The sequence below is a fragment of the Spermophilus citellus genome (assembly GCF_964194105.1).
Source record: "Spermophilus citellus genome assembly, chromosome: 10".
Taxonomy (NCBI): domain Eukaryota; kingdom Metazoa; phylum Chordata; class Mammalia; order Rodentia; family Sciuridae; genus Spermophilus; species Spermophilus citellus.
In genome coordinates this window covers 131,368,391-131,385,036 of record NC_138197.1, presented here as the reverse complement: position 1 = coordinate 131,385,036, position 16,646 = coordinate 131,368,391, and the positions used below count along the sequence as shown (strand labels likewise).

Sequence of the window (16,646 nt, the reverse complement as noted above, 5' to 3'; positions counted from 1 at the left end):
AATGGAGATTTCACCTGTAAAAAGTTATAAGGCCTTTACTATTATGTTTTGTGTTGTATGTATTATGTGTGCACACTTGTGTTTTGTGTTGTATGTTTGTATGTACGTATGTCCATATATCATATATGATGAGCACTCATGAAAAAATGGATCCAAATATATATTTTTTCTTAGTCACGTGATTTAAATGGTTTAATTTAAATTAAGTAAACAGCTGTAGAGGATTGTTTTAATATGTGAACAAAAGAGGAGTTTAACAGATCTGTTTGTTTACTTTCACCTTTCCTTTTCATTATATTTAATAATTCTATTCAGGATAATGTAAATTGTTCAGAAAATTGTTTTCTTTTAGTGCCTGCTGGAATGTTACGTAATTTTTTCTTTAGCCATTATTGCCAGAATTCCTATCTTCATCCCAGTGCCGGTGAAGACAAAGATAAAACCAACCTACAGCTTCTGCAATAGCTATCACTGAACTGCTTGCAGAACTTGCTTGGACTATGTATCACTTGTATGCATTATGAACTATCTGTTGGTGCAGGGACTTGTGGTAGTGTTGGGGTATTTTTGCTGATGGTGTCATCAGTGGTACAATTTTTCCAAAAGGAGCCGTCAGTTGGCTTGGTGTATCCTCCTCCCTTCTGCTTGTGATGGTCATTCAGCTAAAATTTGGGGGCCAACAGAGGTGAGGCAAAGAACCTCACCCCCCCACTCGTACAAAGGCCTATCCACAGGTGTGGCTATATGCTGGACCGGTAGTCAATGACGGGTAAGATCCAATTGCAATGGTACCAACCTAAGACAGGAGGCTGAAGCCTTGACGTGGGCTCATCCGATGACGGGTAAGGACCATATGTAGTATTGGACAACCTAAGGCAGGCACGGTCCCTAAGCCACATGCTTGTTGTTTAATTAAACAGAGAGGGGGAGATGTTGAGAGCCACAGCAGAAGCGGCCCCAGCAAACTTCCAGCTGATTGGCTCACAGTGGCCCCAGCAAACTTCCAGCTGATTGGCTCCTCTGCGGTGATGCTCATTGAGCTGTTTCCCTGCCCTTTCAGACCACGGAGCTGCTCATTGGGGGACTCTTTTGGCTCCGCCCACGCGACCCAGCCAATCGGCCTGAAGAGCAGGAGGAGTGGGCGGGTAGAGACGCTTGTGGGAAGCCGGTGGTGGCAGTTGGGCTCTGAGGGAATTCCTGAAGAGCTCTGTGGTGCGGCCTGTGTTCTAAAAATAAAGTTTGTTTCTGCTTGACAAGTGGCTCCTGAATTGTGCCCAGCCAGACTGCGGCAGGGAAGGGCCTCTGTGAACCCCTGATCAGCTGCCCTCTAGTTCCTGGGGTGACTGAAGCCAAGTGAGAGGAGGGTGAATCCTCTCCATGGATGAGGAAGGATGTGTATAAGGTCTGACCCTTAGGTCGCCCCTACGTATCCACTCAGGGTCATTCACTCAATGGGCATTCATTGGCTGTCTACTGTGGGGGAGACTGTGGTGCCAGGATAGGCATGAGGAAGAGCCAGGTTTTGCCCTTGGGGAATCTTCGGAGGCTCAGGGACCACGCCATTCTGACTCAGAATAGGAGATCTGGAGAGGAAGGGGCAGGAATGTCTTGAGAGTGCACATGGATTCTGGAAGCCTCAGGAAGGTAGGCTCTGGTCCTTGAGCTGTTCCCCTATCCACAGTGCAAAGCACTTGAGTCCCCTTTAGGCAGGAGGTCAGTCAGGCTGGACTGTAAATGGGCAGCGAGGATGCAGCCCAGGTGTGGCCTGAGCCTCACTTCCTGCAAGGTGGAGATGACTAGTTAGGATGACTGCGGAGAAGCCAAGAGACCCTGCCAGCAGTCCCCGGTGCCCATTGGAGCCTGTAATGACCCTTCTCCCTGTACCTGTTCGCACAGTTCAAGCCAGGAGCCAGGAGCTCCCCAGGCCCATCTGCCCTAGGTCCCCTCCATGGCAGAGCAGTCCCCTCCCCATCCAATCCCCAGACACTTGCAGGGACACATACCCCTCTTGGTCTGGCTTTCCCCACAGAAGTGTTGGCAGTGACCTCAGAGCCTGACTGTGGTGGGAACAAGCAAATGGGCCCTGGGGCCTGGATGGTTCGTCTCCACGAAGCCTGAAGGGTGGACCTAGGCTGAGCTGAGCCTGTCGAGGCCACAGTTGAGTACAAGGTGCATTTGCAGCCCGGCATGGCCACCACCAGGCACAAGGTCAAAGGAGCCACTGCTATGGTACAAATGTTTGTGTCCCCAAAGCTCATATGTTGAAATCCTCTCCCTGTGGTGATGGCATTAGGATGAGGGTGAGGTAGGTTTGAGGCCCTTGTAAATGGGATTGGTGGCCTTATAAGAGAGGCCCAAGGGTTCCTACCCTTGCCACCATGGGAGGACATAGGTATAAAGAAAAAAAATCCCTGAAAAAAACACAGTAAAATAAAATAAAAAAAAAAAATTTCTCTTGTGTCTAAGCCTCCCAGTCTGTGGTGTGGTTTTTTTGCTTTTTTTTTTTTTAAATTTTTTTTAGTTGTAGGTGGACACAACATCTTTATTTATTTTTATGTGATGCTGACGATTGAACCCAGTGCTTCACACATGCGAGACAAGTGCTCTGCCCCTGAGCTCCAGCCCCAGCCCCAGTCTGTGGTGTTTTTTTGTCATAGCAGCTGAGCTCACTGATACTCCTGGGCACCTTCAGTGGAAAAGGTGACATAGCCCATTATTTCCAACCACCCTTGGGCTTAATATTTATCAGCTTCATGTCAGACCCCGGGCTGAGCACTGTTCCCTGAAAACAGTAACGTAAACCTCATGATGTATGAACGTGAGTGTACAGGGGAGGAAACTTAAGCAAGAGAGTCTGAGTGACTTCTGTTGGCCCCCACAGCAAGTCAGGCCGAGTTGGGGTTGGCCCTCAGGTGTGCCCAGCTCCAGACAGCAGGCATGGACTCTCAGTGGCTGTTGTCTAAACAGTAGTTCTGGTCACCTCGTGGGTTTATTATAACTCGGCTCCCTGAGTTACTAGGTTAGGAATGGGGCCTCACGTTTGCATATCTAACAAGTCCCCAGTTGATGCTGGCCCAAGATCACATTTGACAACACCAACCCCTGAAACTACAAAAGAGCTGCCCAAGCACCAGCAATGCTATGTGCTTACTGGTTTGTCTGTGTGACCAGCAAACACTCCATAATGCCAGCTCTGGGGCACAGGAGATGGACCCCAGGAGCCAAGGACTCATCTGCCTGGCCCAAGTGGGTGGGGACAGTATGGACAAGGAGGATCCAAGGAGAGGGACACAGGCCAGTGTGACATCTCAGCCTGAGCTTGTCCTGATTCCCAAGCAAGGGCAGGAAGGATTAGGGGGTGGCCAGGTGGTAGAGGGAAAGGTGTCTTCCAGGGGTGAACAGGCTTCTTGGGTCACTGATGAGCTGCATGTCGTCAGACAAACCCCTTTATCTCCCTGACCCTTGGTTTCCTTGTCTGGAAAATGAGAAGTGGTGCATACCTGTCTTCCCTCATGATCACCAAGGTCAAGGACGCTGTGTATGGAGGCTGTCTCCACCCCACAAACCACCCCAAGCCAGTCATACCCAAAACATGCAGGTCCCAGTGGAGATGCCAATCCTCCCCAACTAGCCGCTGGGCACCAAGGGCTCCTCTAGCCATGAGGAGTAGCCCCGAAGGCGTCTGAACTGTCCCTACTACTGACAAAGGGTTTATCTTCTCTGAAGCTTCATGACGATGAGCAATCCTACAAAGACAGAAAAGCCAGTCACTGTGAGGTCATATTCCCTGCACTCAAATTTGGATCCAATTGTGTGACATTAGCTGTGTGACCTTGAATAAAGCACTTGATTTTTGTAAGCCTCAGTTTGCTCATCTCTAAAATGGGAACAACAATAGTAAGCATCTGCGTTTCGCTCTGCGCCAGGCCCTGTTCCAAACTCTTTAACATTCGTTAACTCCTTTAGCCCTGGCAGCAACAGCATGAACTAGGGAATGTTAGGATCCTCCTGTTTGTAGGTTAGGTAATAGCCCAATGTGTGACAGCTATTGCAAAGCAGAGCTAGGGTTCAGACCCAGGCCCTCACTATGAGGGCCCCTGCCTGAGCGGTACAGCAGATGGCCCTCTGCCTGCATGTGCTGTGCCTACCCAATGTCACCTCCCACAACTGGAGTTACCACACTTACTGAACTGCCTGACTTGAAAGGCCCCTCCTGGGGGCTGGGGATGTGGCTGGAGCGGTAGCGCACGCTCGCCTGGCATGCGTGCGACCCGGGTTCGATCCTCAGCACCACATACCAACAAAGATGTTGTGTCCGCCGAGAACTAAAAAAAAAATAAATATTAAAAAAAAATTCTCTCTCTCTCTTAAAAAAAAAAAAAAAAAAAGAAAGGCCCCTCCTGTGCCCTCAGCCCCTCACCACAACACAGCCACACGCCCTGTCACTGCTGGTTTTTCTCCCCTGAGGAAACTTTCGAGGCAGGGACAAGAACATCTTTCACCCCAGTGTCCAGAAGGCTGAACTGAAAAGAAAGAAGAAATAAGTTTAGGCCCATCCTGTGAAAACCAAATTATATGACTTTAGGCCTCTTCATATCCTGTGGGAAGGACCAAGAAAAGAACAAGTGAACTAAATAAGCAACATCATTCTTTTTGAGGAAAGGACACCTAACTGACTGTGGGCCAAAACTCAGGTGCAGGACAGTGCCCAGGCCAGAGGTAGGAGGATCGAGGGAGCCTGTGCCCTGGGCCTTCAGATCACCAAGGCCACATGATGCACTGAACCGTGGGCTGCGCAAGACCACTCCCAGGTGAAGGCGCCCAGCCGTTCCTCCCCACTCCTGCCCTCTGGATCGTCTCACACAGCAATCAAAAGTCTCTTCATTACCCAAGAAACAAAGGCTCAGAGGGAATTTGGAAATTTAGTAAAAAGAAGCAGCAACACAGTCAAGTCATCCAAGATCCTGACATCCAGAGGTCACATTGCTGACATTCAATGGTCGTCTTTCCCGTTTTTCATGTGTTTTCCTTGTTGTCATTGTCACCATCCTCCTGTATGTGTCTAACACAATTGGGACAGTATTACAAATGGAGATCTCATCCCCAGCCTTTCTCGCATCCCTAAGCACGTGTCCACTAACGCACTGATATTCCCCACTCCCACATCGCCGAGCACTTGCTTTAGTTCCTATTTCTATTTTCATTCTAAGGTAATTCACACATAATAAAATGCTCCTGTGCCAGTGTAGAATTCGAGTTTTGACAGAACACACACTTGTGTAACCACCACAATTAAGATACAGAACTGTTTCCACCCACGTCTATGCCATCCTTTACTTCCCCAGTCTCTTGAAACCACTGACCTCTTTTTTGTGTTTATACTTTTGCCTTTTCCAGAATGTCATATGAGTGGAATGACATCATAGTTAGCCTTTGAGGACGGTCTTATCTTCTTTCACTTCACACAATTCATTTGCAATTCATCCATGCAGTTTCATGTATCAATATTTTGATCCTTCTTATTGTTGGGAGTTTCCACAGAAGGAATGTAACAGAATTCATTAATCCAGTTGAAGGATATTTGTGTTGTTTTTAATGTTTCCAAATAAAGCATAACAGATTGAAAATGCAACTGTTATAAACATTCAAGTACAGGTCTTTGTGTATCCATTCGCTTTAATTTAACTTTCCAATTATTTTTGCTGAAATTGCAAATATCGCAGTAATAAAGAAATTCCAAACCAGTTACCCCTTAAAGAAGGAAATGCGTCAGCTTCTACTTTTACTTCTTATCAAGTGTTATGTAAATATTTTATCTTTTAAAATGGGATATTTGTGCATTTCCAAGTGTGCACTGTCTGAGTACATATGGGTTGACACAAGTCACAAGTCTGGTCCCAATTCAGTTGATTGGGTTTCAAATGTTTCTGACCTACACAGAAGTGACGTGTCTAAGAGACACGTGTTCATTTTTTTCTTTCAGAACTGAAGTCCATGGGCGTTGTCCTCCAGGGGCAAGGAACACAGGCTGTACTTATCCTTCCTTGTGATTCATCCTGGGACTGTCTAGGCACGTCTAGTTTTCCTTCAGGGAAGCATTTGGCTCTCAGCGGGCCCTGACTGAACTGTGAATAAGCTCAGGTCGTGACCCTGCCAGGAGGTCCTCACCTGGTGAGCAAGGACAGTTCCACAGGAAGCAATGTGGTCAGTGGGCCAAGCCTTTCTTTCAGAGGGAGAGGGGCTGACATTGTTATGTCATGTGCACATACGAATACGTAACAAATTCCACTGTTGTACACTGTCATACACAAAAAAAAAAAAAAATGAAAACCAAAACAAAAAAATCTTCCTGTGCTCTTTTTATCCCTCATTTCTCAAATGTCATCCCATGTGCCTTTTCTTTCTTCTCCTCTATTATTCTTACTATTCATTGCTACTTTTGAAAGACCCATCTTCCCACTTACCCAGGCAGAAATGAGTGAGGACTCAGGACACCAGATTCACGATAAAACCTCACATCTGCACCACCCTGGGGCATTGACCTTAGAGGAAAATCTCTTTATAATAAAGTTCCATACCTGTCAGAATACAAGTGCTCCACAAGAAGGACAAGACCCAGCAGAACAGGTCCTTCTATGAAAAGTTCTCTTTAGTTCCTCAGAAGAGTGACTTTCTCTCCTGTGGTTTTCTGAATCTCAGTTACATCCTTACCACAAGGTGCAATATTTAGTGGATGCTGTTTCTCCCACAAGGATCTTCCTGAAGGTCCTGTACATGGAATGATACAGTATGTAGATTTAGGTGACTGGCTTCTTTCACATAGTGTAATCCTTTTGGGATGTATTTATGTTGCTATCAGGTTTCTTTATTTTTATAAATTTTGTTTGTTTTTGGATATACATGACAGTAGACTGCATTTTAAAAATATTTTTTAGTTGTAGATGGACACAATACCTTTATTTATTTGTATGTGGTGCTGAGGATTGAAACCAGTGCCTCCCATGTGCCAGGCAAGTGCTCTGCCACTGGGCTACAGCCCCAGCCCCACTAGAGTGTATTTTGGCATATCATACACACATGGAGTATAACTTATCCTAGTTAGGATTCCATTCATGTGGTTGTTCATAATGTGGAGTTTCACCGATCGTGCATTCACATATGAACATAGGAAAGTTACATCCAATTAATTCTACTGTTCTTATTCCTACCCTCCTCTCTTCCCTTCATTCCTCTTTGTCTAATCCAATGAACTTCTATTCTCTCCCCACATAGGTTTCTTTATTTTTTAGTAGTCTGTGTAAATATACCAGAATGTGTTTATCCACTCCCTGGGTGGTGGACTCTCAAGAGTTTCCAATGTGGGGCCATGTATGAGAGTTCTAATTGTTCCACAGCCTTGTAAATTTTAAAACTTTTAGCTATTATAATAGGTATATAGTGGTAACTCCTTGTTGTTTTAATTTATATTTCTCTAATGACTAGTGAGGTTGAATATCTTTTCATGAGCCAACTTCCCACCTCTATATCTTCTTTGGTTGCTGAGGGCCATTGCCAAGTAGGAATGACGCATCGATTTCCTTGCCAGCGTACCCCATGTTAAATTTGCTGTGACCTTGCATGTGTGTTTGAGAAAGATGACCCTACTCAAAGACGAGGGTGGATCCAGGATTCGGGTGTATCCTGCAGTTTGAGGAAGTATCACGCTCCTTGGGTTAAGGGCGTTCCCAGTTTAAGACCTTGGATTTTAGGGAAGTTCGATGTTGAGGATTATTGCTGCTGGAAATAGGGCGTTCCTGCTACCTGAGCTCCCTTTGAGTTCTCTTGAGATTCAGAGAGTATTTTGGGAAGAAAGCCTCGTGGAGTAGGTGAATTGGGTGGCAGCAGAACTGGGATTGCCCCAGAGCGTGTGTGGAGGCCGGTGTGAGTTCGGGAATAAAGAATTGCTGTTTGAATCTACAAAGCTGTGTGGTGGCTCGTGATTCTGTGCCAAGCCGAGACATTGGCATTTGGTAAAGTGCCCTTTTTTAATATTTTATTTTTAAATTATAGTTGGACACAATACCTTTATTTTATTTATTTATTTTTATGTGGTGCTGAGGGTCAAACCCAGGGCCTTGCATGTGCTAGGCGAGCGCTATACCACTGAGCCACAACCCCAGCCCCCACCTCCCAAAGTGCCCTTTTTAAAAAAATCATTTGGGGCTGGGATGTAGCTCAGTGGCGAAGCGTCTGCCTTGCATTTGCAAAGCCCTGGGTTTGACCCTCAGTTCCAAAAAAGACAAAAAAAAAAAAAAAAGAACCCCACCAAAAAAATATAAGATTAAAAAAAATCATTTGTTTTGCTATTGCTTACAAGTCCTTTATCAGATCATGTTGTGCAAGTGTTTTCTCCTAGTCTTCATTTTCTTTGCAATTTCTTCTGGAGAAGAGAATGTTAAAATACGATATTTCGCCTATATTTTCTTTTCTCCTTCTTCTTCCTTTCTTTCTTTTAGAAGACAAAAAGTTTTATTTAGGGGCTGGGGATGTGGCTCAAGCGGTAGCGCGCTCGCCTGGCATGCGTGCGGCCCGGGTTCGATCCTCAGCACCACATACCAACAAAGATGTTGTGTCCGCCGAGAACTAAAAAAAAAAAAAAAAAAATGGGTGTTGAAAATTCTTTTTCTCTCTCTCTCTCTCCTCTCTCACTCTCTCTTAAAAAAAAAAAAGTTTTATTTAGGGCTATCGGTTTCAGAGGTCTCAGTCCATAGACGGCCAACTCCATTACTCTAGGCCTGAGATGAGGCAGGCATCTTGGTGGAAGGACATGGCAGAGAAAAGCAGCTCCGGACATGACAAACAGGAAGCAGAAGTTATGTATAGTTACCAAACCTAGGTCTGAGTCTTTCAAGTTAATCTTTTTTTTCTTCCTTCCTTTCTCCCTCTTTTTTTCTTTCTTTCCTCCTAAGTAGGTGGGGCTACAGGTGCATACAGCTGCAGCTGGCTTTCAAATTAAGTTTTCATATGATTATGAAGAATGAGTTGAGGTTTATTTTATTTTTTGCATATGAATGACCAGTTGTACCATTGATACAAACACTATACCCTTTCCATTGAATTACCTTGGAACCTCCATGGAAATCAATCAAACTGATCTGCTAACCCATATTTAACCTTTAAGAATTCGTTAACATTTTAGCTATTTCCTATTGCCACCTTCTATGGCAGACACCTTCTTCTCTGCTCTGCCACTGGTGGAAAGTTCTCATGGCCTAGTTCTCTGAAACTCCACTTACTTGGTTGTCTTGAAATCTCAGCTCTCTGGTGGGCTCAAGAGAATTACTATGATTTCGTAGAATATTAGCCTTCTCTCATTATTATTTTATAGTTTTCTACAAGCCCATTCCACAAATATTTACTAAATACACAGTGTGTGCAAGGCATTGTTCTAAATGTTGGGGACAGAGAAGCTGACAAAGCATTTGACCTCAAGAAATTTATATTCCATTGAGAGGAGGCAGACAGTCAAGCAAATAAAATACTACATACTATTAGGTGGCAATAAGTTCCATGAATATTTAATCAGAGAAAGAAAAGAAAATGAAGGTTGTACAAATGGCACCTGCCTACCTCCTTATTACTGTAGATTCTGTCTACACGTCATTGCCCTTTTAAAATTACCCTGGAGAATCTCTAGAGTGGAGCATGGACAATACTCCACCCTAATCTGGTATAACTTAGTAAGATCTCAGCTCCAAATAATAAATGGGACCATTGTTACTATCAGGAAAGATAAGACTGATCCTCATTAACATGTCAGGCATTCTATATAGAGTCAAACTGGCACCGAAGGGGCACAAACTACTCGGTTATATACTATGAATGTAAGGAATAATTTTCAAGCAGAGCTGTCTTGCAAAAGTAATGCACTGTTCTGGAAGGTGGTAAATTTTCCTTCCTTGGAAAAGGTCCAGCCCTGGGCGTGTGAATCCGCCACTTCCCCGCAGGGTCTCCAGGCAGCACTGCCAGCTTTGGGAGTGGAAGGTTCCCCCACGGCCTTTCTACAACTGCACCCAGAAGCAGCTCTTGGGGCTGCTGGGCAGTTGCTTTGTCTGGAACTTCCTCGTGGAGACTAGCAAACCATGCTTTTAGAGTAACTTGACCGCGGAGCTCGGAAGCACCTGGATGAACTGGGACCGGCGCCTAGGTCTTGTACTTGATGGCAAAACCTGTTAGTTCCCACAGGGGCCCCAACCTCGGGCCGCGTTTCCCAGCGTCACCTCAGTTCCAACCTCTGGCTAAAAATGCCAGCGCGCCCACGGGGCGGAGGCTACAAGTCAAGCTTCTGTCCCGGGGTCTTCCTGGCTGGAGGTGCACGTTGGGCCTCTAGGAGGACCACGACGTCCTCACTGACGTGACACCAGGCTTCAAGAGAACTAATTTTCCAGCACAGATTTCTACTTGAAGCTTAGCTTATGCAGGAGCAGGAAAATTAAAAAAGAAGGCGACGGCGACAACCGGTGTGAGGGCTGCCCTTCCCTTCCCCCAACTCCTTTGCCCCATTTGCAGAGCTACATCTGCGGCTCTCGTGAGAAGGCCGCGAGAAGACCTTAGCCTCGTAAACAGCCCGCAGGCGAAACGGCGACCACCCAGCCGAAATGCTGGAGCAGGCGGGGACGTGCGCGTGAGAGCCCCAGCCCCGGAAAGCCTCGTCCCGCCACACCGCGTGCAGACGCGGGATGCCGAGGGCGGGAGAAGGCATGTAGAGGGCGCGCGACCCTCCTGCGCACGCGCGTGCGGCGCCGGGGGCGGGGCGGGGGCGAGGCGGGGCCCGCGGGAGCCCCTAGGAAGGCGCGCGGCGCGTGCGCTCCGGACGTGGGCGGGGCCTCCGTCGTGCGCAGCCCCGCCCCCCGGCTCCGTCAGCTTCCAGGAGGCGGCAACCGCTCCTGGTCGGTCCTTCCCGGTCGGTGGGGCCCCTGCACCTCGGGTCTCCGGTGACGATGGGGGACCCCAGCAAGCAGGACATCCTGACCATCTTCAAGCGCCTCCGCTCGGTGCCCACTAACAAGGTAACGGCGCCTGGCGTGTTCGGGCCTGCCTGGCTTCGCCGCGGGACACCGCGGGCGGCCCCTGCGGGCGCCTTGGCCAAAGCCGTGGGAGGAGGAGCCGGCCCGGCCTGTGACACGTCGCACTGTGGAGCCGCGGCAGCGGGGCCTCGCCCGGGTCCGGAGGCGCGCCGCTCCCAGCCCCCGCCAGGGAGGGGTGGGGAGGGGGCGGTGCGGGGTGGGGGGTGGAGGCCCGGGCCAGGCACATGGGGGTCCTGCCGGGTGGAGACCAGAGCACCTGAGGGCTCCGACGTGGGGGTCGGGGCCAGGCACCTGGGGGCTTCTGGGAGGTCTAGGCCACAGCACCGGAGAGCTCCGACAGAGGGCAGAGGCTGGGCACCTGGTGGTCCTAGGAGGAAGAGACCAGAGAACTTGGAGGTTCCTAGGGGATGGAGGCCAGAACACATGGGGACTCCAACCGAGGGCAGGGACTGGGCACCTGGGCTTCTGCTCCCAGAAGGGGGCTTCTTGGAGGTGGAGGCCAGAGCTCCTAAGGGATCCAACAGAGGGCTGGGTCTGGCACCTGGGGGTCCTGGGAGGAAGAGGCCAGGGCATCTGTGGGTTCCTGACACTTGATCAGAGGGGTGGGTAGTGGACAAATATGAGTTGCCAGGTCTGGGGCCAGCTCCTAGGGCGTCTCTGAGAAGAGCTGGGAGCATACATTAATCATACTAGGGCTGCTGCAAGTGGAGGGCTCAAGTGACACAAGGGGCCCCTGGACCTAGCAGGTCCCAGGGGTCAGAAACTCCAACTGGTGGAACTGGGTACTGGGAAAGCATGGCTCTCCCTTCACTGTGTTCCAGGGAATTGGGGGAAGCCCTTGGAACCTCTTGGTTCACTTTGTTCCTGAGTGGCAGCATCAGGTTCCCTTTCCAGTAACACTGCTAAGCCATCTCTCAGTGGCTTCCCACTCTTTTCCATTCCTAAGGAATCCCACCACAGACCCTCTCTTTCCTCCCTTTGGCTCTCCGTGGAGATAGGGCACCCCCCCCCCAACACACACTCCTTTTTTTTTTTTTTTTTTTTTTGTCTCCAGGGTTCTCCCCCCCACATCTTGTACAACTTTTACAACTTTCAGCATCTGGCTGGAGGTATAATGATGACACATGGGGCTAAGGTGACACCTTCTAAGGATCACAAGGAGAGTGGAACCTGCAGAGTGCAAAGGGCTGTCCTGTCACCCCACCCTTCCTAAGGTTCTATCTGGTCCCCACTGTCATCCAAAGGGAACAGCTGTTAATGAGTATGCTTATGAGCTCTAATGTGATGGCATAGAAAGTTTCTGAATTTTACAAAATTTAAGTGTTTTATATCTTTTTTTTCTTTTTTTTTTTTGGTACCAGGGATTGAACCCAGAGTATATTCCCAGCCCTTTTTTTGGGGGGAGGGGTTTGGATACCAGAGATTAAATTGAGGGACACTCGACCACTGAACCACATCCCCAGGCCTATTTTGTATTTTATTTAGAGACAAGATCTTGCTGAATTGCTTAGAGCTCGCTTCTGCTGAGGCTGGCTTTGAAATCGGGATCCTCCTGCCTCAGCCTCCTGACCTGCTGAGATTATAGGCATGGCCACGGCACCCAGTCCTTTTTATGTTTTATTTTGAATCAAGGTCTCACTAGGTTGCTGAGGGTCTTGCTAAGTTGCTGAGACTGCCTTGAACTCACAATCCTACTGTCTCAGCTTCCCAAATCGCTGGGATTACAGGCGGGCGCCACTGTGCCCAGTACATTTTAAATCTTCATTGTGGAAGAGAGATTTATTTTGATAGCCTAAGAGAAATGAGGAAGGAAGTAGTTTATTGAGGGCAGTGTCTGTTTGATGTATGAGAATGAGAGGAGAAAGGCTCCAGGAACTTTCCAGTGCCCATTTCTTACTTTTCAAATTCAGATTGATCTATTTGTAATCATGGTTATTGCATTACTAGACAAGACTGAATCTGCAGTTAGCAAAGTGGAAAATATTTTTATCTGCTTTATCTCAGTACATATCAAGATGTATTCTCTTTGATTCAATTCATCAAAGGGGGGGCTGGGGATGTGGCTCAAGCGGTAGCGCGCTCGCCTGGCATGCGTGTGGCCCGGGTTCGATCCTCAGCACCACATACCAACAAAGATGTTGTGTCCGCCGAGAATTAAAAAATAAATATTAAAAAAAAATTCATCAAAGGGAAAGGATGAAGTCTGTCATTATACCAAGAGATAATTTTGAGGGATTTGTGTAGGCTTATAAATTATCTAGACTCTATTATTCTAGCTCTGTTACCTAGGGCAGGTTACTTGACCACTTTGTGCCTTATTTCCCTCATCTGAAAATGAGGATATGAATTGAATCTAATTCAAGGACTATTTTAAGTATTAGATGAGATGGGACATTTGGAGCAATACATGCATGACTAGTATCCCGTAAATGTCAGCTATTTTAAATTTTTTATCATGAGGAACATACCATTGGAAATTTTTATATGTTCTATAACAAAATTTTAAAACAATTTGCAAAAATATATTCTGGTAATGTTTCACAGTAGTTTATTTTATTTCTTGATCTTGAAACCATTACCTGAACAAAAATGAAAAACAGTTTTAATGATGTGGAAGAGTCAGACAACAATAAGCATTTTTAAAATGGAGTTTTATAAAAGTTCTAAGATTAATGAAAGGCAGTTAAACAACTTGGTTTACTTTTAGGATATGGAATCCAATATTTTCCCCTTATATATGATAGAGATCTACTTTGCACCAGCATGGTTGTGCATGCCTATAGTCCTTGTCACTCAGGAGCTTGAAGCAAGAGGATCTCTTGAGCCTGGGAGTTTAAGGCCAGCCTGGCAACAGAGTGAGAAGCCAGCTTAAAAAAAAGATTAGCTGGATGCAGTGGTCCATGCTATAATCCCAGCGACTCCTGAGACTGAGCCAGGAGGATCACAAGTTCTCAGCGATTTGGCAAAACCCTTGGTAACTTAGCAAGACCCTTCTCAAAATAAAAAATATAAAGAACTGGGGGTGTAGCTCAGTGGTAAAGTGCCCCTGCATCCAATCTCCAGGACCAAAAACCAAACAAATAAAAAAAGCACAGTGCAGTCCCTTCTCTGGGAGCGCTGGGTTCTGTTCACAGAGGAGATCGAGGCAGCACTGAGAGTGCTAGACCTGTTTCTCTAGCTGCCTTCGGACCTCCACAGGACCCAGCCCTCACCCACACACTGTTGCCCCATGTTTGTCCATTTAATAGTAGCCACTGTGTGCCAGGCTTGGTGCTAAGCTCAGGAGAACAAGATGGACATGGCCCCGCCCCCTGCAGCTGCAGTTTAGTGATTCCTCAGGTCTGGGTGAGGGGTGGGAGGCGGATGCCACAAATCTGGGAACCCACTGCCATCTTCTTATAGCCATCCTTGTCACCATTCAGAAGTAACTCTCAAACTCTCCTTCTTAGAGCTACACACACCAAACCTCTGCTGTCCCCGCAGGGAATGTCCTAAGCAGGCTTATGCCACAGGGAATGTCCTAAGCAGGCTTATGCCAATCACTGTTCTGGAGATCCCAGATGCCTCCTCGACCCTGTCGAGAAAACCTCCTGCACTCCAGCTCTGCTTGCTAAGACAGTCGTATAACTCATTGTCTTGCCCGCTGGACCCTGGCTCCATGTGGGCAGACACATCCTGAATCATCTTTGTGGGTCCACTTTGTGTGTGCCGGGGATAGTACTGGATAGCAAATGACAGCATGCATCAGTTGACAGCAATGTGGTGTCACAGCCAGCCTCTGGAAATAGCGCACTTTCAACAGTCACGCTGTTTAGTGCCCCACAGGAGAGGCTCTCTCTTGAATGGCTGTTACTTTAGGGCAGTTTAATGTCATGTCTGTCTCTCTCACTACACAGTGAGCTTTTCAAGACCAGCAGGGGCCTTGCAGGAAATAGAACCGAGTATTTATTGGTGGAATCTGTGATGCTATCAACTCCTATGTGCCTCGGCACCTATCATGTTGCTGTTGCTGTGTGTCAGATTACCCCCAATGAACATTTGAACATATGTTCTCTCACACGGGGTCTGATGGCCAGGAGTGGGGACAGCTTAGCTGGCTGGTTCAGTCCTCTGAGCGTCTCTTCAAGTGGTGTGGGCAGGTCTCTACTCCCCCGGCTGTTGAACCAGCCTTCACCCCAGTTGCTTGGCACCTGAGCCTCTCTACCAGGTTATCTGAGTGTCCTTGAGATAGGGCTGCTTTACCCAGAGCTAGTGATCCACCCATGGTGGGAGAGAAGGACCTTGAAAGCAACACGCCATCATTTCTGCCATCTTCTGTGTGTCACACAGATCAATTTGGTAAAGTGAGAGTGGAGATTACATGAGGGTGGGGATCACTGGTACCGTCTGGCTACCCCTGGCTGAGAAGAGAAGGAACACATGGAGGACCTACCATGTGAGATACAGCCCCTGCCCAGTGATGGTGAGAGCTGAGCATGTCCAGCAGTCCACATCCCTGGGCAGGACTCATTTACATGATTACAGGGTCCTTGTTGAGGCTTCCTGGATAAGTAATAATTGAGATGGCCTACAAGCCTCATTCTCCACTACGTTCAATGCAGAGTGTTACATGTACATAATAATGTAGTTTGATCTGTATGTTCATCTAACTATAATAATAGCATAATTAATATACTTAGATCTAATATAAAAGGAGTGGAAATTTGAGAGTTTTAAACACCTAAATGAAACATTCTCTAATAACTGAAGTTTAGATTATGAAGGTAATACAACTTTCAGGCCAGTCCAGAGCTATACCCTGCTGGTGACTCATCTGGCTAATACAAATTAATTAATAACTGAATTTAACATTTTTATTTCAGGTGTGCTTTGATTGTGGTGCCAAAAACCCCAGCTGGGCAAGCATAACCTATGGGGTGTTTCTCTGCATTGACTGCTCAGGGTCACACCGATCACTTGGTGTTCACCTGAGTTTCATTCGGTAAGTGACTGTTCCCTTGCTGGGCAGCAGAGATTCCATTGTTATGTGGGGTCTTTCCCCTTTTTTCATTATGTTTGCTCTGACATCACGCAAGATGGCAGGGTGATTGTGAGATATAGAGATTGAGTCTTATGTCCCTCAGTAACCTGGTAACTCAGGTATCATCTACAGTGGAGATTTTGTCAGAGACACGAGGCTGTGACTGTGACAACCAAGTCAGAATGGAGGCTGTGACGCAACATTTCCTTCCGTCCCTTTATTAGTGGGAGGTGCACACTCTTGGGAGAGGGCTTCAGTGCTGTGGGTCTCTCCTACACACCAAGGAGGGCGTTCAGGTAAGGTGGGAGCCCCCTTATATCAGGGTGCCACTTCCCACGTCCCCTTCTGGCTTTGGCTCCCAAGGACACTGATAGCCCAGAGTCCGAGTAAGTGATTTTCATTTGACTTTAGTAACGATTTCAAATATTTATAACATGAGCCTCTCTGCTCTCTCCCTGAGGACATGGGCCACGCTGCGGCCTCTGCCAGTCGTCTTCCACTTCTGACAGTATGGCTGGAGCCACTGTGGGACCTCTGTGTGCACCAAAGAGAGGCGGCCC

General features: G+C 47.4%; 1 protein-coding gene across 2 annotated transcripts in view; it reads left to right on the top strand.

The window, feature by feature from the left end:
- Nucleotides 1–10,870: 10,870 nt before the first annotated feature.
- The window catches only part of ARFGAP3 (ARF GTPase activating protein 3), a 45,604-nt gene continuing 39,828 nt past the window's right edge, over nucleotides 10,871–16,646 (top strand). Inside the window, exons 1-2 of one of the 2 annotated variants that reach the window (XM_081311121.1) lie at nucleotides 10,871–11,048; nucleotides 15,929–16,047. In XM_081311121.1, the coding sequence (XP_081167247.1) occupies nucleotides 10,980–11,048; nucleotides 15,929–16,047 (188 nt within the window). In that variant the 5' untranslated portion in view covers nucleotides 10,871–10,979. The remainder of the gene's footprint in view (nucleotides 11,049–15,928; nucleotides 16,048–16,646) is intronic. The other variant, XM_081311122.1, reaches the window with a different exon arrangement.